Source organism: Strongylocentrotus purpuratus, unplaced genomic scaffold (assembly GCF_000002235.5).
Source record: "Strongylocentrotus purpuratus isolate Spur 01 unplaced genomic scaffold, Spur_5.0 spur5_contig_816, whole genome shotgun sequence".
In the NCBI taxonomy this organism is placed as follows: Eukaryota; Metazoa; Echinodermata; class Echinoidea; order Camarodonta; family Strongylocentrotidae; genus Strongylocentrotus; species Strongylocentrotus purpuratus.
Window position 1 is genome coordinate 1,310,303 of NW_022145520.1, and position 25,530 is coordinate 1,335,832.

Below are 25,530 nucleotides of genomic sequence, written 5' to 3' on the forward strand. Positions count from 1 at the left end.
TTCCCTCTCTCCCTGTCCACCCCTCCCCTTTCTCTCTTTTTCTCTCCTTCTCTCTTCCTCTTTCCCTCACTCCCTCTCTCTCTCTCTTTGTCCCTCTTTTCCTCACTCAGACTCTCTCTCTCTCTCTCTCTATCTATCTCTCTCTCTCTCTATCTATCTCTCTCTCTCTATCTCTCTCTCTCCCTCTTACTCTGTCATCTTTAGTATAACAATATCATAAAGATTCCCTTTATCTCTTAAAACTCTTTTAAAGAATTATCCTATCTTTAAGTTGTATATTCTTCAAAACGAACATAAATGGACACGAGAAACGTTCGTCTTTTTTTCTTCAAAGTGTTTATTTATGACAAACTAGATTTATAAATCAATTATTTACAGAATGAGAAGTTATTGACAAATCGTAGTTCCAGAAAAAAAGTTCTGAAGACTTATACTGTATATTTTCAAACAAAGCATCTCCAAAGGAATATATTGTATACGCGTCACGGTTTACTCTGCACAAGACAGTCTTAAAACAAGATGTTACAACTTATAGTGGGGGATGTAAGGGATATTTTGGTTCAGATTGTTCTAAAAGCACCACATTTGGCCCAGATATCGACCATATACCATACTACAGTCAAACCTGATTTAGTGACCACCTGTCTACAAAGACCATATGTTTTGTTTCCTTTGAAAATTGTTTCTCATTGAAAAATGCACTAAAGGAATTTGTCTACAAAGACCACTTTTTGTGTTTCTCTTGGGCGGTCGCTATAGACTGGTTTGACTTTATTTTGATTTGTTCACGGGCGCCAAGAAGGGCGCCCCCTGGAACTGCCCCTAAATAACCCTAACATCCCCCAACTACTTCGGGGTCTTAACAATAACCGTTACTATGGCATTGGGTACCGAATTGTCTGCAAGAAAAAAAATTGCAGAACAACCTCATGACATTAACATCTATTACAACTTACACAACCAAAGAATCTTGATGTATACGAAATTCTACAAAATACATAAACAATAATTAGAAAATTCATTTCCATAAAAGTCTTTTAAATTGAAAATAAAATAAATTAGTGTACACCAAGCATTTCATCTGGTTGCACAAGGCAGCAATTGTATGATGTATATTATAAGGTACCGACCGCAACAGGATCTAATCCATTATAAAATATCTCAGAACCTCTCCTGTTTATTTCATTTTGTTACTTAAAGCCCCACTGCATTACTTATAGCTACTTGCGCCCTCTATACAGCCAACAATTCCTAAGCGGTACCCGTTGATCCCCATGTTGCCCCTTTTCTTATGTTAATTTAGAGCTGATTTGATGAGATAACCACCTGTCAGTGACCTCGCAGGGAGGTATAATTATCCATACCAAACTAGTACAGAGGGGCTTTAAAGCAAAATGATATTCACAGAAACACCATGTTTTTACTTGCTGATTTTTCTACCTAAAAAAAGTCAGCCATTCTTGAGGGTTTGACACTTAATTCAACAAAGAGTTCTTAACCGTTTGACTTTCTATTTGTGCTCTCATGTTATCCTGGTAAAATATTATATCAAGAAAGTAAACCTCTAAATCCTTTCTTTTTAGGAGATCAGTCTGAGTTAATGTAGCTTGACATAATTATACCCCAAAACAAACAGAAAGATATCAACACTTTTCAATATTTTTCAATCCTTTTAGAATGAAGGGGTTGGTAGTACACCTTAAAAAACACATGTGAAACAGGATCTAAATGACATGAATTTTGCGTAAAATTTATTATTTACAACATTCTTAACATAATCATATCATGGATACGCTAAAAACTTATGCTAAAACCTTATGCTAAAACACCTGTAAAAATGTTTCGAAGGACAGCACTAATGAGCCTGGGCACAATTTGCCTGCAAATTGTTACTTACGCTTTGGTGGAAATCGGTTTAGATAAAAACATGATCTATTGCTATAATTATCACACCACGACTGCAAATTGGGGAATAATATTGCAACATGGTATTTGGTTGTCAAAACTCCGTCACACACCAACGTCAAATATATTAAAGGTAAAATTTATGTTTGATAGGTATACAGTACATTATTTTTGTTATTTCACCTTTTTATGACTCGTTTCTCTTCATTCAATCGTAAAATCATTCTTTCATTTGAGCATATTGATCAGGTTTGATGTCATCATAAAGTCGGTCTATATCTACTCATGTTTTCAAATATTTATGAGATGCCAAAATTGCGTTTTTTTTCCTTTACACAAAAATACAGTAGATTTAATCTATAGTCGTCATCATCAATATCATAATTATCATTTATTATAATGATTAATATTATTCTGATAACAGATCATGATTTTTTCCTCCTTTCAGAAAAAAATGCCGAAAAACGGAAAGAAAACTCAACCTAATCTTCCGAATCACTATTGCCTCCCTTTCCCCTATTCAACCGCTCAGTAAATGTGAAGTGCACGTCGAAAAAGGTCATGTGTTGTTGACGAAAATATTGTATTCACACAATGGAATTGTGTTTAACTTACACACAAATACACAGAACAATTTACACCGTCCATTTACCAATATTGCAATAATCAATACCGCAGGTTATTATGAGCTATATACATCTCGAATGTTAATCATCATAAGAATAAATAATTAAATATACAATTTAAGAAATTGATGCATAGGCACTTCATCATAGCATTATTCTTTTCGGTATTGTTTAACACTAGGTCTTATTCAAAATGTAATGCACGAAAATCCTATGGATCTATATTTAAAGACGATTAGCATTACAGTTTGTACATCGTTCATTGTAGATATATCTTGTTACGGGTACTTAAGCTGCATGTACTTGCATATTAATAGTGATGTGTTTTCAAATGTGTTATTTTTCTTAATTTTTCTAGACAAATAAAGTCGCGCTGCAGAAGTTTTTATGGACCCCTAAGATATGGCCACATTCTTGCTCAATTGTGATGTTTCAGTCTGCAATTGGATATTAATAAACAAAACAAAGTACAATTCAAATATTCTAAATGAGTGCATCCAAAACAGTCAATGTCTACGCATCCTCCGTTGTACATCGAAGATTGTTTCTCACATAAAGAGAAAAGACGATTTGAAGGGAATGTAAAAAAGGAAGAGGAATGGAAAAATATATTCCCCGGCAATATTAACTAGGTTCAGTAAAGCTGTGGAAGTACATTTAAATAATCTCCAGAAAAATGTCTAGACAAGCAATCTTCTCGCTGCTGTATTTAAATAAAGTTTCTATATTTACTCAAGAAAATCGTATATTCTACGAAGATAAGATAAATATCTTACTCGAATCTTCCACTGAGTAATTACAGCTTTATTATTCATTGGAATAATTTCTTCATTATCTCTCGCTAATGAGGAAATTATTCAAATTATTCCAATCCTCTCTAACTTCAATTACTGAGTTATAATTGCACCGCTCTGGCAATATGGATGTCATTAGAGGTGACGTAGTCGAGTGGTTTAAGCACTTGACTTGAAATGCAAAAGTCGTGGATTCGATCCCCGACACGGCAGTAACAGGGCGCTTTCGCATTAATCTACATTTGCCAATCCATACCCAAGAGGAATGGGGAACAGGTAGGATGAAAAAAGCATTTACGTTATTAATTACCCTTTTCCCTCACTGTGACTAGAATACTCTCCAGGGAGTGGAGATGGTGCACACTGTGTGCGTGAATGAATCAAATGACCGGGGTAATAATAATACGTGAAGTGCTTAGAGACGGTTTATCGTATTAAGCGCTTTATAAATCCAGATTATAATCATTAATACTACTATCATTATTACTACATGTATTACTATTGCGACAAAATGAACTTAATATAGGCCTTATATGCGTCTAATAGTCAGTTGTGCTAGAAATTTACATAATTCTTAAATGTCAACAAATAAACAGTTTCTAAATATTTTCGCACAATCCTGGAAGTTTCGCAACGCGAGGGATGCATTCCTAACCAAATGATCAAAAACAGAATTTCTGTACATAATTTATGCGTCAAAAATCTTTTGATAAAAGTTTAACAAAAATATAAATGTATGCGTTCAAAAAGAGTAAATCAACTATTTTATCAAAACTTGAAATAGAAAAATTAGCAATATAAGTATCAAAGAATGTAAAGTATTTTTTCTTTCTCTATATATACATAAACAAGGTGAATCACCAATCAATAAAACAATAAAAGACGGAAGTCGTTCCGTTAGCGTCCTCTTTAATTTCTGGAAAACGGATCATCTCAGTCCTTGAGCGCCAAAAAGGCAGTTTCTTCCGTGTGTTTTCTTCATCTCTTGTGCGTATAGACCGAAAGGCCAACAGCCTAGGAGACCGACCATGTTGGTCTAACAGGTCTTCTGAAAAATTCTCAGAGGGCTCACGAGACCGAAAACCAACGATGCCGACAACCATCAGGGGGCGTTTCACAAAACTTGTCATCAGTGACAAATGACACTTTTTGTTATAAGCTACTGTAATCCATGCTTCTGATTGGTTATCAGCAGATATGTCACTGATATTTGTAATTTGTCATTGAACAAAGGCTTTGTGAAACACCCCCCTGGACCACAAATTTCAGGTCTCATTAGTCTCCTGAAGAAGTATTCTGAGGATTCAGGGGACCGGTAGCCGATGAGACCGACATGTTAGCCTCGTGATCCTTCTGACTGTAATTTTTCCCGGGTCTATGCCGTGAGCTGTCGGTCTCGCAGACTGTCGACCTCGTGGACTGTCGGTCTGCTAGAATACCCCAGTACCTTCCCGTCTAGATTGAAGTAAAACTAAGCAAGAGTTTCCATTTTTGAATTTAAAACCGATCTCAGGGTCAAATGAGGGCCTCTTGCTCAACCCTTTTCCATTCACAATTAAAAGGATAAAAACAGTGATCCCCACCCCTAAAAAGTTTACAATTGGAAAAAATGTCCGCAAATAAATATTTCATAATATTTTCAGGATGCATATCAAACAACAAATATCAATTCTTATAAAGTTAATATTTACCACTCTTTCACATCAGTGGTTTTTGCTCACTCAAGCATAACATTATATAAAATTGGTTGATCTCAATTCATAGCGAAAGCTCTTACCTACCCACTTGCCCTCCGAATATTTTGACATAGGCCTTTATGTATCTATTTAAAGACACGTATTTTTTTTCCAACTGTTAACTTTTTTGGGACACACTGTATTTACCCAGCACCAGCAACAGAATATCTTTCCTACCAATCAAAAAGTACTTGAATAAACTATAAGCCTAAACTTTAAACACCGCCAACCCGAGCCAAAACGAAGTACTTTAAAGTCGCTCGTGCGTGAGGTTACAGAGGGCAGCACAACGTTTTTACGCGCGGGAGCGTAATACCCGTTGGCTCCGTGTTATGTAGTGATCGCCAAGTTGCCTACTTTACGAACGACTATATATCCATGCATGGACACCTTTAACTTATGATATATTCAGAAGTAGTTCATGATTCCGGATGAATGGTGATGACTCGTAGGTTCATTGGAACACAGTTTCCATTAAGTATTGAACACTATCAACCAACCTGTTTGTCCCCCCCCCCCCCTCTTCAGAGATAATTTCACTTGTGTGTGACAATGTACCCTGTGGTGATTAAAAGAATACTGATAGCATAACTTTTATGAACATGTATCCATGTCTAAGGGGTACAATTGTTAACAATGACGTTTATCCGCTCATGGGCAGATTGTATTTACTAACTACTGGTGCTTACTTTCGTAAAAGTGCCATTCTAAACCCTCCATCCATGCCACATCAAGTCAGGACCCCTGTAGCAATAGCCCTTTCTTTTGATAAAATATAACAGTTCACAAAATAAGATATTCCCCCCCCCCCCCCCAAAGACCCTAGTTACCAACCATTGCATCCCCCTGTAACAAACTACAACATGTCAAAATTACGAATGCCGGAAAAGTACATCATTTGTTTCTATGTCGGGCGAGCCTCTTGGTATCTTTAGGGTCGTCACTGATAACCAATGTAGTATATAGAGACGGTGCATAAATTTGGAAAATGTTTTGGAACTGTAACTGTATATTGGTGGAAATTCAGACAGGCATTACAGTATCAGACTCTCGGTAGAAAATAATCATACAAGGCAAGTTTCGTGGACTCCATTTACACATCGCAGTCGAGTGTATATAGAAGCCCACTATAAATCAATCAACTCCGCGTCGACAACCTGACGTCATCATCATCGGACTCAACCTCCTCGTCGTCTTCTTTGATGTCGGCCCACGCCGGCTTCAACGACGAGCGCTTCAACGACATCCGCTTCGGACTATCCCCGCTGAGGACGCTATCCCTGGCATTCTTGACCACGCGTATGGTGTCGATGTTTTGCGGTTCGTACGGCTTGTAGACGGCGACGCCACCGCTGTCGACTCCATCACCTTCGTCGTGAACGAGGTGGAACCTCCGCGTGGTCGGTGTCGGCTCCAGCTGGCGGATTATTCGCCACTGGCGCAAGAAGAGGAGGACGACGAAGACCCAGAAACAGAGCATCATTGCCATGGTAATGAGCCCCTTCATGAGACCGGGCTTTCCCTCGTAAGGCGGGGTCACAACTAGAAACATTCAAATCGAGAATAAAAATAATTTAATAGAGATTAATTCAACTGCAATACTGAACATAATTGTCTACAATCAGATTCTTTCTCAGAGTACGCAGTCATAACTAGGATGACTACCAACATTAAAAAATAAGGGGGGAACGGTTTATTTGATGAGAAAAGAAAGACCGAACTGCAGCAGTACTCGATGCCGCCCCCTATCCAACTTATTTCATATTAAAGGACTCTGCTTTTACTAAACTTTTGATATTATTGAATAAAACACAGGATATAACTGGGTATTTAATACATTCATTTGAAACAAAGTCCTTGTAAACAATTATTGTAAATTGTTTTAAGCATTCCACAGAGGGTGGGCCCTTGTCTATGAAACTGAATCAAATTAACAGGGTGAAATCTGAGAAATATTAAGTAGATGAGTAATTCCAATGTACGAATTTCCTTTTTCTTTTGATTAAACACTTTGATGGAAATCATCTTCAGAATAGTAGCGGTTGAAACATTATAATGATAGTCTGATAAGAAGAAATGAGATATTCTAAATCTGTGTTAATCATTCATCATATAATCTCTAAATCTAAGTACCAAACATGCACATAAAACAATGTCAAAAGAATGTTAGTGCGAACAACCATAAATGTACATATCAAATAAAAAAGGTTTTGGGGTAAAATAGAAACATCGAATAAACTTTGGGAAGGGATGTGATCGTGTTTTTTTTAACTCAAAAAGAGAGATACTATGAACTGCAGCATGCATAGAAGAAAATCTCTAAGTTTGCTTCGAGTACAAATTAATAAGGAGAAAAAAGGGAAAGAAGAAAGGCCGCCATGGAGATAGTAATGAAATTCAATATGCCAACTATATTCCATTGTAGAAAAAAAATCGAAGTAAAAAAAAAAGTGCATAACGACAAACTATATAATTATACATGTACATACAACATATACATCATGTGCGTTTATAGTGCAGCACTTACTAACTCTTTGTAAATATAAACTGAATTAGCGCCCCCTATACTGATCAGACAGCACAGGCGTGACAGTGTTGTTTATTGAGATTCAGAGCAAAGTCAATTTCACCACCTATCGTTGACGGCTGTATAATAATTACACCAACAGGGGAGTGCAAAAGGGATAAATTACCATTTTTATTCACAAAGCACAATGATCGTACGAAATTGAAGCATTGCGGGCAAAAAAGAAGCCGAGCACGAGCAAAATCAACATTGGCAAAGACGATAGATATACAACAGCAACTGGTAATTTGTTTACGATGCAAAAATGAAAAGTAGTTAGACCTGCACGGTATTTGGAAAACGATTGACACAGAAAAGCCTTTGCCATAGCACACCACAGTAACAAGCAAGCAATCTGCAACCAAAGGGTAGCATGAATACTGGTACTTTGTTAAGGAAAGCAATATTTTACAAAACAAATGCATTCTGTGAACTAGGTAACAAAGTACCTGAGATAATAAATAAGGTTATACAAATATCACTATGAAAATGACTGACAAAGAAAGCGGACAAAATATACAGTTCCTCAGGTAGACAAAGGAACATCCCTTCACTGCTATTATGTCAAAATGTGTAGAACAGGTGTCACAAGCATATTCACCTTTTTACATAATAGCAGTGAAGAGATGTTCCTTTATCTACCTGAGGAACTGTATATTTGTCCGCTTTCTTTGTTCGTCATGTTTATAGTGTATACACATTTTTATACAAATTAACATGATTTTTTTTAATGACAAAGGCGCTATGTTTTATTCCCTGCATAGCCCCCGCCCCCACCTTATCTCTCTCTCTCTCTCTCTCTCTCTCTCTCTCACTCTCTCTATCACTCTCTCTCTCTCTCTCTCTCTCTTTCTCTCTTTCTCTCTATCTTTCTCCCTCTCTCTCTCTGTCTCTCCCTTTCTCCAGCCTCCAATCAGCCTGTACCATTCATATTCTGGATGGGGAAAAAATGTTAAACATAAATTATATTGAAACAAAGTGAGATTCTGATATCTAAAACGCCTTAATGAAAAAGTGACTTAAATATTATTATGCATTGTAACACAGAATATAATTCACAAAAAACTCTACAAACATGTGCCAGAAATGGGTAACCGAAAATAGCATAAACCACACTAACTATAGTTCTTGCTCACAAAAGCAGACACAAAACACCGAGACGAAGATAGGCAGCATGCAACAAACACCAATAAAGAAGAAAACCAAGCATCGAGGCAAGATACATAACAACGTAGAGTACCCACATGTTGTCATATGACAGAATGCGGCTCGTGGTCAGGACTCAACCGGACCGTTGCCGTAGGGGACCCACCACCTCTACCACCGGCCGCTTCGTAAGACACATGGACAGGCACACCAATTACAACCGCGGCGGTCAAGTGCGGTTGAGACCGCGGTGGAGTTAAATTATGCGGTTGGTCTTGCGGTTGTTGATGTTGTTGTTGATGATGATGATGTTCATGTTCATGATGCAGTGTCTGCAGCTGCATACTAGGGTGGGGCGTTGCTAAAAGTTCTCCTGACCGCAACGGTTCACGTTCAGGTGCGGTCGGTAGCGGGGACGGCGGCGCTGAGGATTTTGACGATCCGAATCTAGTCCTTTTGAAGTTTGACGCACGAGCCCTAAAACTCTTCATGGTGGATGACCGCTGCCAACTCCTACCGAAGCCGCCGCCGCCGCTACCGCCCGCTTCTTCCTGTGACCTTTCCCTCGGCGGTTTTGCCTGTTGAGCCGCTGCGCGACGCTTCTTGTACATCCTATACGCTTCCAAGTGGCGATGAGTCGGCGATGAGTCTCGAGTCCTTATCGAGTCTTTGGTCACTCTCAAATTCATTTTCTTGTTCCACGTGCCAAAGAATCTTAGCATGGCCAATCCCCAAAGTGCGAAGATTAAAAACAGGATGACAAATTCCGTGACCCCCATACTACTGCGTTCAAACCCTGAAAATGAAAATGTTAGTTATTACGAAATTACTTAACGATGATGAGTCTATATTTTGGATGTTCAATTCATCAAACCGTTTCAATACGACGGCTTCTGTTAAGAGTTAATAACCGTCACAATCGTTTGTGTTGAAAGGGTGGTCGTAATTTTCCCATTGTCCCTTTAAATCTTAACCGTTCGGTTTTTGACTAAATACCAAGCATAATCATCAAATATTGTGTACCTATAAACTAGGGGGTGTTTCACAAAGATCCTAAGTCGAACTTAACCCTAAGTTGGACTTAAAATTTATGAAGAGCCATTTGTAGCCTTAAAAATATATATATTCAAAAGTGAAAATTCAAGTACACTGTCGCTCATATAGGTGGAATATTTTTGTTTTACCCCAATTTATGGAATTATTTTAAAAATAATTTAAAAATAATAGATCTAGATAAAATTATACATTCTCAGATTTATTGAATGATAAGTTGCAAATGTGGGTTTTACGTGACTGCTAAAGCATGTGTATGCTTCTATGCTTATCAAAAAGGGGACCTACGCCCTTAAGTCATAAATGACAGTAATGAGGATTAATGCCCCACAAAAGGGCCCTAACATAGCACATCGACATGGTTTTGATCATGGGGCCTCACAGTTACATGGCCATTGCTTTGTCACTGAACCATGACTGTACGCAGCGGGGGCTAGGGTAGGGGGCAGTTTCCATAAATTAAAAAACAAAACAGAAAATGCAATAATTTTTCAATAATTTATTGCATTTTACCCCGGTTCCCAACATAAAAATCCTCTCTGTGCCCATGCCTTGAGCCATAATGCATGGCCAACCAGAGGATTAGTTTATGTTGGGGACCGGGGTAAAATGCAATAAATTATTGCAAATTTATTGCATTTTCTGTTTTTTTTTAAATGTATGAAAACTGCCCCCTCTCCTAGCCCCCGCTGCGTACAGTTATGGTTCAGTGACAAAGCAATGGCCTCGTAACTGTGAGGCCCCAGGATCAAAACCGTGTCGATGTGCTATATTAGTGCCCTTTTGTGGGGGCATTAATCCTCATTACTGTCATTTATGACTTAAGGGCGTAGGTCCCCTATTTGATAAGCATGGTAGCATACACATGCTTTAGCAGTTACGCAAAACACACATTTGCAACTTATTATTCAATAAAATCTGAGAATGTATACTTTTATCTAGATCTATTATTTTTTAAATAACTCCATAAATTGGGGTAAAACAAAAATATTCCACCTATGTGAGCGACAGTGTATTTTAGAATTGTTATAAATTCGACATCAAGAACATGAAATCTCCTTGATAATAGAAAATAAGAATGATTTGAATCAACATTTTGTGCCTTTTAAAATAACTCTTACCAAATATTTTCAAAGATGCTAACGGCTTTCCATAATTGTTAAGTCCAACTTAGAGATAAGTTCGACTAAGGATCTTTGTGAAACATCGCCCCCCCCCCCAGGTCTACTAATATTTGGGGAAAGTTTATTGAAATTGTTATAAGGAATGTGTTAAACTAAGATAGATTCTGATGTAAAAGGATTGTACATAATCAAAGTATAGAACTTCATCGGAAAAGAAGATTAATTCCATACATTAAACAGAAGAAATATAATTATGGACAGATGTAGAGGAAAGACGGAAGATTGAGACGAAATGGGCGTGACAAAACTACAATACATGGTATTAAGAGATAAATGTTATGAACATTAGGTGACAACACAATGAAATGAATTCTACTGTAACAATACTTATTAGTTGAAATAAAGCATCTTCAATTGAAGCAGAAAGCAAAGAACTTGATATATATCCACAAACCCCTCCGAAAATACCGAAACTTTTGCCATGCTATTTCAGCCATTGCCCTTTCGCCCTTTGTTTATAGCCCATAGCAGTTCCGCTCCTACTTTTTGTTTTCTTTTTCATTTTGCACTTTGGGCACTGCTTTACGTATACCAATATTTCCAATTTGACCATGTTGACGTTCTAAGATTATCTGAGCATCTAAGGATTCTCGGACAAAAACAAACCAATATTCCCCACCGACTAGTTAGTTATTTCAATCATTTGGCTGCATCTCCAAAAAGAATCCGTGCCACTATAACTTTCAAGCAACTTTTGTAACATTTTTGGTTTTCCCGTCTTATAGAGTCAGAAAAAGAAAACTTGTTGTTATTTGAAAGCTTTGTGGCTATTGAATTTACGCCAAATGTTTTCCCCAAATGTCCTCCTCGTTTCGTTCTCTGCCCATTACAGAAACGGATTCATTCAGTATTAGATTCTTTACTTTGTTTTGGTGTTTCAAACTGCGTGAGGGCGCTGTCTATATAAGGAACATCGGTGCTGTTGAGAACTGCCTTGACGAATGCCCTGTAGGGCTCGTCCGGCTGCAAGTTCCTCAGGGTTTCTGACGTAAAGGCGGTATCCACCGTAATAACCGTCTTGGAGTTACTTCCTTCTTGCTGGTACGTGATGAAGTAGCTCATGACCTGGCCCGGCGATGGCTCGTAAGGGTGCCAGAACCACACCAGGAGTGCCTTTTTGGAATAAAGATGTTTCTGGGGTACGGTGAGAACGAGAGTGAGTGAGGTGGAGTTGTTGTTAGGCACGGTAGAGGCTGTAAGAGGAGAACAATGATGAACAACAGAAGCTATTACAATTTGCATTCTGTGACAAAACATTCACATTAAAAGAAATGTTGCGTTAAATCCTCACTGCACTACTTAAAGCTACTTGCGCCCTCTATTGAACGAACAATGCCTAAGAGGCGACCGTTGGTCCCCCCCCCCCCCATGGTCCTCTTCTTCTTATGTGAATTGAGAGCTGACTTGATGAGATAACCACCAGTCAGTGACCATGCAGGGAGGTCTTATCCTTCCTGGCCAAACAGTATAATGCAGATAGGCATTAACGCAAATTTAAACAAATTTATAAGCATTTCAATATGAGACAGTGTCCTACGATCTTCGAGTTATAATACCATGCAGAAAAGAAATGGGTTCTAGGTGATTATGTTTAAAAACAAAGTCTTACCACATACTAATTATTTTTTCGCATGAAGATTCAAGCACATTGTCTCTTCTTCCCTAACCCCCCCCCCCCCTCACTTTCTTTCTCTCTTTCTCTCTCTTTCTCTCTCTCTCCCTCTGTCTCTCTGTCTCTCTCTCTCTCTCTCTCTCCCCCTCTCTCTATCTCTCTCTCTCTCTCTCTCTCTCTGGCTCCCTCTGAACATATTGTAAATGTCAAACGGGACGTCTGAGGAAATAGAGGAAGGGGAAAGAGAGACATATATATATATAAGGAAACGGAGAAGGAGACAACGATGGCGATAAGGAGACGGTAATGATTATGAAGAACAAGGACAAGAACAAATACAAGAAATGAGCAAAAGAAGAACAAGAAAAGTGAAAATGGGGAAGAAGGGGAAGGAGCAGGAGAAGAAAACAAATTAAAAAGAAGAACAAAAAAAGAAACACACAGGAGAAGAAGGAGAAGAAGAAGGAGGTGGAGGAGTTTAAAGGCGGAGAAGAAGAAGAGAAAAAAAAGGAGAATAATACGGTCCATCCAATTTTCCCAAGCAGTACAAATCCGGAGAGCATGATTTACTCCATTACCGTGATTACATTCTGCCACATGAAGACTAAAATGTCAAAGCGGTAGCAAAGATATCACCCCGCTTATTTCTAGGAATATCCATTAGTCTAACTATGCACCAGAATAGGGATGTTAACGTATCCATTCGCTGTCATTTACATACTTTTCGCACTCAAGTCTCCCTAAAGCGAGAAGGGGAAACCGCAGAGGGGGTAAACGCCGTGACGCCATGCATGCTGTCCGCTATATTCAGTGTAACTGACAGCAGTGGAAGTGTTTGAAAGCCAACCGCGTTAGCGATTGGATTTCGTTTGGATCGAAACATTTTATTTATTTTGAAAGGAAATATATGCCCTGCCATCAACTTGAGTAGGCAGACTACATTAACTGACGGTTTTTCGTTATAACAGCTTCCCCCCCCCCCCCTCCTCCTCCGCAATTCTTGTTAAGCTCTCTTTTGGTAATCACTTTCCGCTGTTCGTTGTTTTTCCTCTTTTTTTCTTACTAATCTTTATTCTTCTCTTCTTCATTTAGCTGTACATTATTTCTTTTCCGTAAAATCTTTATTCTCTCCATTCAATTGGGCCTAGTATCCCTTTCACAGTATGGGCTACTATATTTTTTTGTTAAAATATCCTGTATTTTTATCTCAAGGGTCCATTTTCGAGATGGTAATATGGGAGGGCTTGGTATAGCTACTTGGATTTGTTCATCGAATCTTATGCATTATCGGCACAACAGTTTGAGTGTTCTTAACGTGTTTTTCGATTTCATGCACATTTTTACTTGCATTTCAACTATAGAAGCGAGTTGGTTTTCATGGAAAACTCTTTTACGCCATCTACGACAAGTTTTGTTGATTGCTTCCCATATCACTGCATGTAGGAATGCAGAGCGTGACGACATAGAAAGAGGTATGGAATATAGATGTAGATAAACAGAGATAAATATAAAAGTACAATTATTACGGTTACTTCAATAGCATTTTAATCATGCAAAGAAATCACTGTATCGCAATTAATATCAAGACTCCACTTAATTTAGTTGGCGGCTGAATTCGCAGTTTTCGGTTCATATTATGAGAGTGGTCTAAAACAGGTGTGCCTATAGATAAAACATTCGAAATTGTCATCATTACAACCGACTTGCGTTTAACAATAATAATTTCTCAAAAATCTTTATAGGATCTGAAATAATGATATCGCATTCAGTTTGCAATGCGGAAAATATACTTGACCGCGTATATGAATTGACGTTGTCCTCATTCAAGGAAAATTTACAACGAATCACAATTCAAGTTACTTTCAGCCACTTTTTTAAAACAATAATTGAAATTGCTTCGTTGTATTGATTTCCTACATGTAATGTTTATTTTGCACACAATATCTGCATGCTAATTTATATTTTCAGTTTACCACAACTGAGGTCCGGGTTTTCTTTTCATGTATTTCCTTGAAACCAATGTTAACAGGTGCGGTTAAAGGGCCTATATTAATGATGACCGATCGCCGCAGATCATTACACAATCAATCTAATATCGCTCATAGTCTTACAGACTCGCTTGCAGTCTCAAACAAAATGTCAGCCTTTTGCATGGGCCTCAAAAATTATTCACCTTTCACAGCTTACATAAATCTACTAATTGGAATATTAATGGACATTCATAAATGCCAGAGTAAAAATAGTACCAGCAATCTCGCTCGCAATCACTTTCTGATTATCATGAAATCCTTGAAACGTGTCATTAGCGTGCCGGAGACTATTCACAGCTCTGTCATTATAATGGTAATGATACATAGCCATTTCGCGAACGTGTTGTAAAAAGAGACCGTATTGAATAGACCAGTTCACGGTTAACACATCACTGCAATGACCCCGAATATGCACAGATCTTCAAAACATGAAGACGTCCCACTTTGTACATTTTGAAATAATCACTCTTACAGCGATATATAAGTAGCCTTTGTTTCCCCTTTTCAAAGAATACTTCCACCTGTGTATCATGGAGTGCACTGAATAAGCATGAATGAGTAATGATCACATGCCCTTCATGAGCACGTATCCAGTATTACGTCTCCGTGTATTTCAAAATTTGTTCTGCAATGACCTTTATCTGCTCATGCTCAGACTGCAACCGTGAACTGGCTTATTTGACAGGACGCTTCTGTATAGGCCTCAAACTATTGAGGTTGATTTATATGCTGGTGGTTTGTATGTTTAATGGTGAATGCAATTACGAATTGATTTGTAAATGCTGATATGAATTGTTCATAATTCGGTATTTACTGCCTAAACAGGACTAAACTGTTTTTCTTCTCTTTTTATAGAAAGTATCATTGGATGACCGTTGAATAAGACTAGTAGCCATGCCGTCTCAAAGATTCCCCACCAAAGTGTATGAGAAAGGCATACAGCTAGAATAAAGTACAGTTTCTCAGCAAGACATGGGCATCGCCATTTTCTTGACTGCATGACGTACTATGCGGAGTCGTTTATCAACTAAATGTATTCAAATTTATGGATGCTTCCTTCCCAGGTGTTTGTGGTGTTGAAACATTTCAACCACCTGCTATTATCCTTTGTACTCCAATTGCCAGAACGCAAAATGCATATTAAGTTGGTGCTGTTCTGGGGTGAAGGTTTCGCATAAATGCAATATATTTTGCAACCGCTATATTTCAGTATGAGTTACAATTTTTATTGTTACCCTATTATATGTTTTTCACCAAATGTAATCTGTTATCTTCTCAGCTATGATTTTCCCTCATTGAAAAGTAATGGTTTTGTTATTGAATTAAAAAGTCTTTCCAATTAAATGTTGGTGCATGATACATGTACAACTCCAACTGATACGTCACATTTTCAAGAAAATGGCTGCGCCTCTTTCATGCTAAAAGGCATAACATCATGCCAAGAAATCTTCAGTAATATATCTCTTGTACACGTTCAAAAGTTGTACATCAAAAGGCAGGAATTTATCTCGTTTTGCAGAATATATACACTTATTCTTTGGGGTTAGTTCCCCTTCAATATATTTGCAATCGTGATGAGGATTTATTGTTTTGACCGCGGGTTAGATGAAGAAACAAACAGAATATCTTTGAAGTCAGACCGCGTAGCAAGCTAGAAAACAATATGCCCTTGACCGCTGTATGAAGCATTGCTCCTATTTAAGGAATCTTCAGAAGAATAGATTCTGTATTCTATAAAGATATAAACGTTTCCCATTGGACTTGCATCACTTCCACATGGAAAAGTGCGTTATCATTCACGCTTTTATTTTTTATAGATAGAAAATATATTTTCACAAGACGACACAATCAGCACAATAAGCGTTTTGCATTGTCGTGAATCGATGTAACGGTATGTAAGTGCTTATAAAATGTGGAAGTTATTCCGTTCACCCATTGCCTTCTGTAATCGGCTTGTTCACGTATTAAACCTATGGGCAATATGAAAATTCATCATTCAATGGATTCAGTGAATGATTTCGATTGGCGTAAATTAAAACGACATAAAAACGCTGCCGAGAGCATGAAGGACATTCATTCTTTGCAGAATTGGCTTGAGTAAATGCCTGTCTAAGTCTCGGCAGCACAAAGCCGTAAAAATACGACGAGGCAAAGCAAATTACAACTGCATTGTCAGAGTGAAATAGAGGCAGAAAAGGTGGGTGGGAAGGGAGTGAAAGAGAGAGAGAGAGGGAAAGAGAGAGAGAGAGAGAGAGAGGGGGGGGGGAGGAAACACCATACTTGAGAGAGGCAGAGAGAAGTGTGAGTGCGGGAAAAGCGAACAAGAAGGATGCATCATTTATCACGGGAGACCTGACAAGGGAGAGTGTCTCTATTGAAGAGAGGATTTTCACGATGTCATTCGCGGCTGTTAAAGTTCTAGCCACTCTGTGTACGACGCGCTTTTCTTCTTTCCTACTTCTTTTCCCTTCGTCTTCTTTTAAATCTTTCATCTTCGTCTGCATCTTCTTCTTCATGTTTCATTCTTCTCTTTTTCATTCTTAATCCCTATTGTTCTTCTATTTTAATATTGTACTACGTCGATCACGTCACAACTAAAACATGAATAATTCAAAACGAAAGAAATTTGCATAGATATTGTCCGCTTTACTAGAGACATATCACTCAATTCTCCAATAACTTGTTATGGAATTTATGCAGATCTGATTTTTAACCATGGTACCCGAGTTCCACTCCATTATTTTTGGATACCAATCGTATGAAATTTGTATCACGTCAGTTTATTGATATGATTATTCATATAGGCCTATCTATATCATGATTATGTTTATATATTTCCTAGTTTGCCTAGTAAGAATTACAGCGGGTGGCGATTGGCTGCAATCAAAGTTTAATTATAAATCACTACAATTCAATAATTATTTGTTTAGGTGAGCATAACCAAAGCCAAATATAATTTACAAGAATATTATATAGTTTTCATTATCGGTGCTAAGACCGGCTCTTTAAACTCCGTGTTCGTGGTGAAAATACATATCCCTACACAATAGTCGTGCTAGCCGGGGACCTAGGAGTGTGACAATGGTACATCGGCAATCAAAACGAATGAGAAAATTCGCCTGAGGACACGAAAGACAAGAATTACAGATTGCATTTGGGATTGGGTATAGCGTTTTCTTTCTTTTTTTGATCAATAGTTCAACGAAATATGGAATAGAAACGAGGAAACTGGCGGGATCTATTCCCACTTTCTCTCCGTAAACCCCGTTGGCCATCGTGATATTAAGAAAATACAGGACTTGTTCACAATGCTTGTTACTTTTATTGCAAATGTGTCGTGGTCTAGTGGAAACGGTTCCGACTTTCTATCACATGCTTCGCGGTTCGATTCCCGGCGCAACACTACTTTTTCTCCGGCATTACATTAATCTAGATTTGCCTCTCTCCATCCAGGTGTAGTAAAGGGGTACTTGGGTAGGAAGCGACTTCGGGAATAAATAATATTTTTGCTTATATCGCGCTTAATACGTCGGGAATGTCCGAGTTTGTAAGCGCTTTACATTATTACCCCGGTCATCAGATTCTGGCTTGCCCGCACACAATGTATGCACTTTCTCCACTCCCTGGAGAGCATTCCAACAAGAGAATAAAAGTACTTGGTAGGTACCTTGAGCATCCCTCTGGTTTGATAAGGGCTTAATATCAATGTACTAATATCTATAATTCATATTACTAATACAGAATCTAATTTGTTGTGTATTCGAGGGCAACCTTTCTCAAAAAAAGAGGCTGCGCACAACAGTGTTATGTCAATTAGAATCGCGATTCGACGCCATCAGAATGTGCTCGATAACGCTCAGTAAAAGAAACCCTCTAAAGTGTCGGGAGCCCCAACTTCGACAACAATTTGATGGGAAAATTATTCTTAAATTGTATCATAATGTGAAAGAGGATGTCATTTAAGACACACGTCTGCAAAGATTGCCCCCAAAAATGTGTTTGAAGACAGATATTGATAAAAGAATACATAATTTGGGTTTTCTGTTGAAGGCAGAATACTAAAATTTTGCAATCTTTCATCAATATTCAACTTCAAACACATTTGTTTTGAAATCATTGCAGCAATGTGTCTTAAAAGACATTCTCTTTCATTTATTGATAGAAATTGAGTGAAATTTTGCCATCAAATATGTGGGGCTCTTTGGAGGGGCTTTAACATAAATGATTTATGAAGTGTAAAACCTCAACAAATGTCTAACATTAATGTGAATAATGTATTTCCTGTCACTATAGAGAAGTATAATGTCTGAATGATTAAGAGTATGAGTGACAAGTGGTATTTTATGGAGATGAGAAGCTACAATAACAACATGAGGAGAGCTAAAGTAAAATAAAGAGGGCGGGTCATTTAATAATTTGAAGGAAAAATAAAGAAGTCCTCAGGCAGATAGGAAAAAAGATGGTTGTCGACTAAAGTACCGAATGACATTTAACACGATGAATGTCAAACTATAAATGTCATTCACATACGTGCTACTCCGGGGAGGGGGGTAACAGTCGTATTCATAATGTGATATAGAGAGTTCGGGAGGGGGTTTGGATAGTGCGTATTTAATATCTTCGTAATATGTTTTATTTATATGTTTAATATTATCTGTTCCTGGACCGCTAGAAAGAACAGAGCCACTTTGATAATGGCTCTGAATAGAGCATTCCAGCCGTTTTTAATTCTTGATATGTATTATATTTGTAAATTGTATTCTTGCATGAATTTGAATTTGTATACGGAAAATAAAACCGAACCAAACCAACTTCTATCCATCTTCTTCTTTTTTGTCTGTCTTCTTCATCTTTTTCTTCACCTTTTACAACAATTTCTTTTTCCTCATCTCCTTTTCCTTTCTTCTACTACTTTCTTCTTCTTTTTCTTTCCCTCTGTCTTCTTATTCTTTTTTTTTCCTCTCTTCTATTCTGATATCAGATGGCAAGGTTTGCTGCGCATGAATTTTATTGATTCCTTGTCAAAACTCATTCTCTCATGCTAATGACTTTTTGTTAAAATCGCATTAGATTTTTCACCATAATTGTTTACCATTAAGGGGCTATTTCGGTTCAATTTTGACGACCGACATAGACATACGTGGGCGACATCTAATCTGACACTAGGGTCTACTTTAGAGAACATTTAGGTGAACGAAATTAAAGAAATTAATCAAACGTCTACCTATCGTGGAGTTTTCGAAAATGGAATAACTAACATGATAAACCTCCCGGTATTTTCCCCATTCTCAATTTGTTTCCCCTTCTTCCTTTTTCTACTTTATCTTAAAAAACATAATCTAATCATTTTTCTGCAGCCCATGAATTATGTTTTAGTGACCCCCCCCCCCTTAAAGTGGGGGTAACAATCATATAAGAGGTAATAATATGTAAAGCGCTTAGAGACATCATAGATGTATTAAGCGCTATATAAAAGCGGTATTATTATTATTATTAACAAGTAGCTTTTGATAATCCTTTATTTTCGTATTCCCTCTCATTTTTGTCGCACGTAGGGAATTGTGAAATTTTCTGAGCTCCTCCGAGTATTAGAACAATTTTATTTCCCACTAGATAAACATAATTACACTGTTTTTACTGTTGAATCTTACTACTGCAATAGTCAATATTGCCATTATTTTAAAAAAACAGCATCGCAAAACATACAATTTCTTCAGTGTTCCACAAACCTTCTTAACAAAAAATAAATGTATTTTCATCATAAACTTAAGTACTCTCATGTGGCACGAACTATTTTTATCTTGGGAACATGTTCTATGGTGCAATCTCATCACCATTCAATCGCTTAAGACCATCTTCACGCTTTATATGAATCTTTGTATTTTTGTTATTAATTTTCGGTTGGATTTTATAAATATATTTTGTAACCGTTTCTCGGATGAAAACACGTTTTCTCTGTTATCATGTCCCTGAGTTCTAAATAAGCTTTTCTTCCTGGTTCATTTCTTTCAAGTTACTAGAATAAAAATCTATAGTTCAGAAACAGACTCTCTCTCTCTCTCTCTCTCTCTCTCTCTCTCTCTCTCTCTCTCTCTCTCTCCTCTCCTATCCCCCCTCTCTCTCTCTCTCTCTCTCTCTCTCTCTCTCTGTCTCTCTCTCTCCATTTCCCTCTCTTTCTCTCCACTGTCTCCCACCCTCCCATCACCTTTTCTCTCAGTATGACGTCATCAACCTTCGGGGCACGAGTCATATTCATTACCTGAACCAGACGGAACTGTGCTTTCCTATTTAAGTCCAATTTCAATCGATAACTAAGGAGCTTCGCGCGCGCGAGCATAAAATGTCGGCTGCCCGCAAGAAAGCCGTTACTGCATACCAAATAACAATACATAAATCTTACCGCCTTCTTGCATGTGTTGCAGGCAAGAAATGGATAAAAAGATTCTTTGGGGCAACCTGACCTCGCATGCAGATGGCGAGGGACAGAAACGACTGTTGAATGTGGAGAGACGAAATGACGCAGGATTGGACACAACTCAAAAAGAAATGAAATACCTGTGTCTTGACAACGCCGCGGCGGCGTCGACGCATTTGCGTTGACGAAGGGGGCGACAACGCGTTAATGAAAAGTGTGCGCTGCCTAAGGAACACGTTCATTCCTATAGAGGGGGTAGCTACCGACCCAGTGCCCCCACGATCGCCGCCCCTTTTCGAAGCGCTGGATTGCTTTGGAGTGACTCTCACATTTCATCACTTAATTTGTCGATAATTTTCTCCGCTCGGCGATACGCGTAACGAATATAAATCTTTCCCAGATTTCACCATCCACTTCATTCCTCGTCTTTCCCTTTCTGCTTCATTTTCCTAGACTTAACCGGATTTTCTTTTGGAGAAATAATGGCTTTGTCAGTCCGAGGTTGAGGCTGTAAGCAAAGGGATTAACGACACCGAAACACACTAAAAAGTCAGTTCATTTGAACTTTAACATTAGAATCTGAATAAAACGACAGGCCTTAGAGCTAACAGTTTCCTTGTTTCGCTGTAATTTTAGAAACTGAATAAAACAACAGGCCGTAATGCTAAGTTTGCCTTGCTTCGCAGTGATTATGTAATCTGAATAAAACGACAGACCGTAAAGCTCAAGATCTCTTGCTTCGCTGTGATTTTAGAATCTGAATTAAACAACCGGCCTTACAGCTAAAAATGAATCCTTGCTTCGCATTGGTTTTAGAATCTGAATAAAACGACAGGCCTTTACAGCTAAAAACATTCCTTGCTTCGCGTGATTTTAGGATCTGAATAAAACAACAGGCCATAAGGCTAAATCTTCCTTCTTTCGCTTTGATTGTATAATCTGAATAAAATGACAGACCTTACAGCTTAAAATGTTCTTGCTTCGCATTGATTTTAGAATCTGAATAAACCCGAAAGGCGTAAAGCTGGAAAAATTCCGATTTCACTGAGGTTTTATCTCGCTAAAACATTAAAAGGCTCAGCATTTTTCTATTCTTTCCCTCCTACTTTTCACTTATCTACATCCAGGGGTGGTTGTTGTCGATTTTTGGAACATCCGAGTCAAACTTTTGCCAGGAAGTGAATAGGAAGTGAAGATAGACAATATTGATTTGCATGCGATTGTTCAGTAATGCAGGAATTACCTTGTTTTGCTTTACTGGTTTTAGCACCCCTCCCCTTTCTGCCTCATTTAAGAAAATCCTGCATCAGATCCTGCCCAAGATCGTCGCTAGACCATTTTTTCTTTGGGGTGTTGACGAACCAAAATTTCCGAAAAATTTGTCAACAACTTTTTCCTAATATCAGCTGGCATTTAAAACAGAAAATGAATATTTGTGCTGTTGTTTTTGTTGTTGTTTTGATGTGCTTGTTATGTTTTATTGTTTGTTTTGTATTTTGTTCGTCATTTGTTTTAGCTTATGAGAGATTTTTCGTTCCCCCTCCCCCCCCCCCCCCCTCCCTCTCCCTCTTTATTAAAATCCTGCATCAGATCCTGCCCAAGATCGTCGCCAGACCATTTTTTCTTTGGGGTGTTGACGAACCAAAATTTCCGAAAAATTTGTCAACAACTTTTTCCTAAAAGCAACAAGCAATATGTGATGTTTAATTTGAAATGAAAGGGATCAATAAAACATGAAGATCAAAAAACAATAAAAACAAAATGGATTGAACTACGACGGGAATACTAAACTTGCATCAACTTGAAGCATGATATCAATATGCGCCAATGCCTCCACCCTCTTCTCAAACGGATCGATTTGTCCATATCGCGGCTCATAAAAGAGAGCATTTTGATGTGGTCAGTAGAGCCTGAATACCAGACACCTAAGCCCTAATATCGCTATGGATGGTGTGGTACTAGGTAATGGAGTATTAAAGGAAAGTTCGGGATGATTTGAGTCAGGATGGTAAGGATGTGTTTGGGACAACATCGACATCTTTAAGTACACAAGTACGGTTCTTCGCCAAGCGCCAAGAATTAGACAGGACAGGAAAAGCAGAAGAACAAGAAGAAGCGGAATACAAAGAGGAGGAAGAAGAAGAAAGAAGATGAAGAGAAGAAGAAGGGGGAGAAGAAGAACAAGAAGAAGGGGAAAAGGAGAAAAGTGTAAGAAAATGAGAATAACTAAATAGTTTCGAGAGAAGAAGAAAAACAAAAGGAAGATATTCCTCGCGACAAGTAGAGTGCGCAAGGATCCTCCAGAGTCAAAGAGAAGAAAAACAGGCAGAGTAGAGAGTCTGTTAAATCAGTATACGTTGAGGTTAGAGAATGTTTTAATGTGGCACTGACAAGGAAGATCGAGGGAAAGTGGAGAACATCATTAGAGGAACAGTAAGGGTACTTTGGATGGATGGTTTACCGAAATAGCTTAAAGAGAGAGGAGTTGGATGTAATTGAGAATGATAAGACAGAGAGTTGCGGAATGGAATGAGCTTGATCTCCAGCATCCATCGAGGAGAGAAGTAGAAAGAGAGAGATATATAGAGAGGTAGAGAGAAAGAGATGGGGGGGGGGGGGGGGGGAGAGAGAGAGAGAATGTGATCTACCAGTACGCGTAAATTTTACACCTCGTGAATACAATATTCCGTGATTATCTGTACATTTTACACATTATGCATACAATAGTTCGTAATTATCTGTAAATGTTGCACTTTCTATTTCATTCAATATCTAATACACGTGAGACTCCCGTTGCGTGGTGGCATCATACACGTCACATTCAAATACCTCCAAAATAAGGCAAAGCCTGCAAGAAGGGGTCGGGAAAAATGATTAAAATCCACTTAAACGTGATCAATTTCCTTGCCCTAATTTCGCGAATCTGAAAAGGATCGTGTAATCTTCAAGCCTGACAAGGCATGCACACTGGCTCAAGTTCAGTTCCCAATCAGCTCACTAGAAGCCCCGTTTAGCTTTAAACGTCATGCTCGCGTCACACGGGGGTATTATACCGGACACTTATTATACGGCTGGACCGATCAATGACCGACATCATTTCCGCCAAGTGCAGGTCGAGTTAAATCGAAAATCGAGAAGCGGCTAGTTTTAAAAGTCCAGCTGACGTGGTAAAAAAGGGTGAATATATCCAGGCACCTTACCTTGCGCGGAACGCTCGCTACTTTAGTTGGCAACTAAATCATTCAAGCCCTAACCAAGTTTGTAACTGTCTAAGTTTGAGAAATTTGGTCTGTTCAGAATTATGTTTCTTGAGATTGTATATTATTAAAGCTTATTATCTAAAAATATTCAACAAAGTCCCTATAATTCAGACAGTCCACCTTTCATTCTTAAGTTACGAAAAACGCAAAAATATAAATTTACATGGTGTGTGAATAATCCTGTACATAGCACAACTGCTCTAAATGCATTATTCATCGAAATCACACATTGTGTGCCTCCACTCCCTTCACAATATTCTTCTCACACTTATTGGGTGTTGCAAGAAAGTTGCGATTGATTAAACTTGCAACTGATATTTGCAATCGATTGCGACTCAACTTTCTTGCATCGCCCCACTACTTTCCTAAATTTCCTAAGATTTTGTTAGGATTAAAGATCTAACAATTAAATTAAGTTAACTAGATCTAGCGTTTATTTTCTCTCTCTCTCTCTCTCTCTCTCTCTCAATCATTTACAATCATGTAAGAAAATTTTGGTGGGTTTGGACAACAAAAGACTACATCATACATCTCTCTCGCGCTCTCTCTCTTTCTCTCTGCCCTATTTATAATTCAAATAACCTGGTATACATACATTCCATCTGGGTCCATTTCTTATTCACGTGGCAGTATGTTCATTTATTTATGCCTAGTGCTTGTAGCAGTGCACCGGAATGTCTTCAGGTATCCGTGCATAATTGTGGGACCTAATTTCAGGGGTGTTTTACATTAATGCATTGCTAGGGGGCGGTATGTACTGGCACGACCAGACATGTCCCGGATGTAGCTGTCATTCATTTCGTAGCAGGTCTGCACCGCTGTACGATTCGTCTATGATTATAGTGTATACATTCAGATCAGTTAAGTCTTTATTCATTCTTTACTTTAACTTCTTTTTAATTAACAGTGCAAGCATTGAAATATATACAGAGCATTTCAAGGGTAAAAAACAAGGAACATTAATGATTTCATACAAAATAAGAAGGAAAAAAGTTCTCCGTATATATTTCACATAACCTGTTTCCCTCAAACTGTGTTTATCAGTCTTTGACCATACCAAATACATTTCATTTCCATTTTTCTAGTATCACCTCTTTTCCTCTTTCTTATGTTTCTCTTTAACTGCTTCATGACCAATGACCTTAACTGTCTGTATCAATCTTTGACTAAATCATAGACTTTTCATATCCATCTTTCTACAAA

At 38.1% G+C, this 25,530-nt stretch overlaps 1 protein-coding gene across 2 annotated transcripts; it reads right to left on the minus strand.

The window, feature by feature from the left end:
• Window positions 1-317: 317 nt before the first annotated feature.
• On the minus strand, window positions 318-12,260 carry LOC115921679. 2 transcript variants are annotated; one of them, XM_030979548.1, is made up of 2 exons: window positions 11,874-12,260; window positions 318-6,603 (listed from the first exon to the last, which is right to left on the minus strand). In XM_030979548.1, the coding sequence occupies exons 1-2, from the start codon at window positions 12,250-12,252 to the stop codon at window positions 6,200-6,202; spliced, it is 783 nt and encodes a 260-aa protein (XP_030835408.1). In that variant the 5' UTR covers window positions 12,253-12,260; the 3' UTR covers window positions 318-6,199. The 2 variants fall into 2 exon arrangements, with proteins under 2 accessions (XP_030835408.1, XP_030835398.1); XM_030979538.1 differs by lacking the exon at window positions 318-6,603 and adding an exon at window positions 8,481-9,569.
• Between the last annotated feature and the right edge of the window lie 13,270 nt (window positions 12,261-25,530).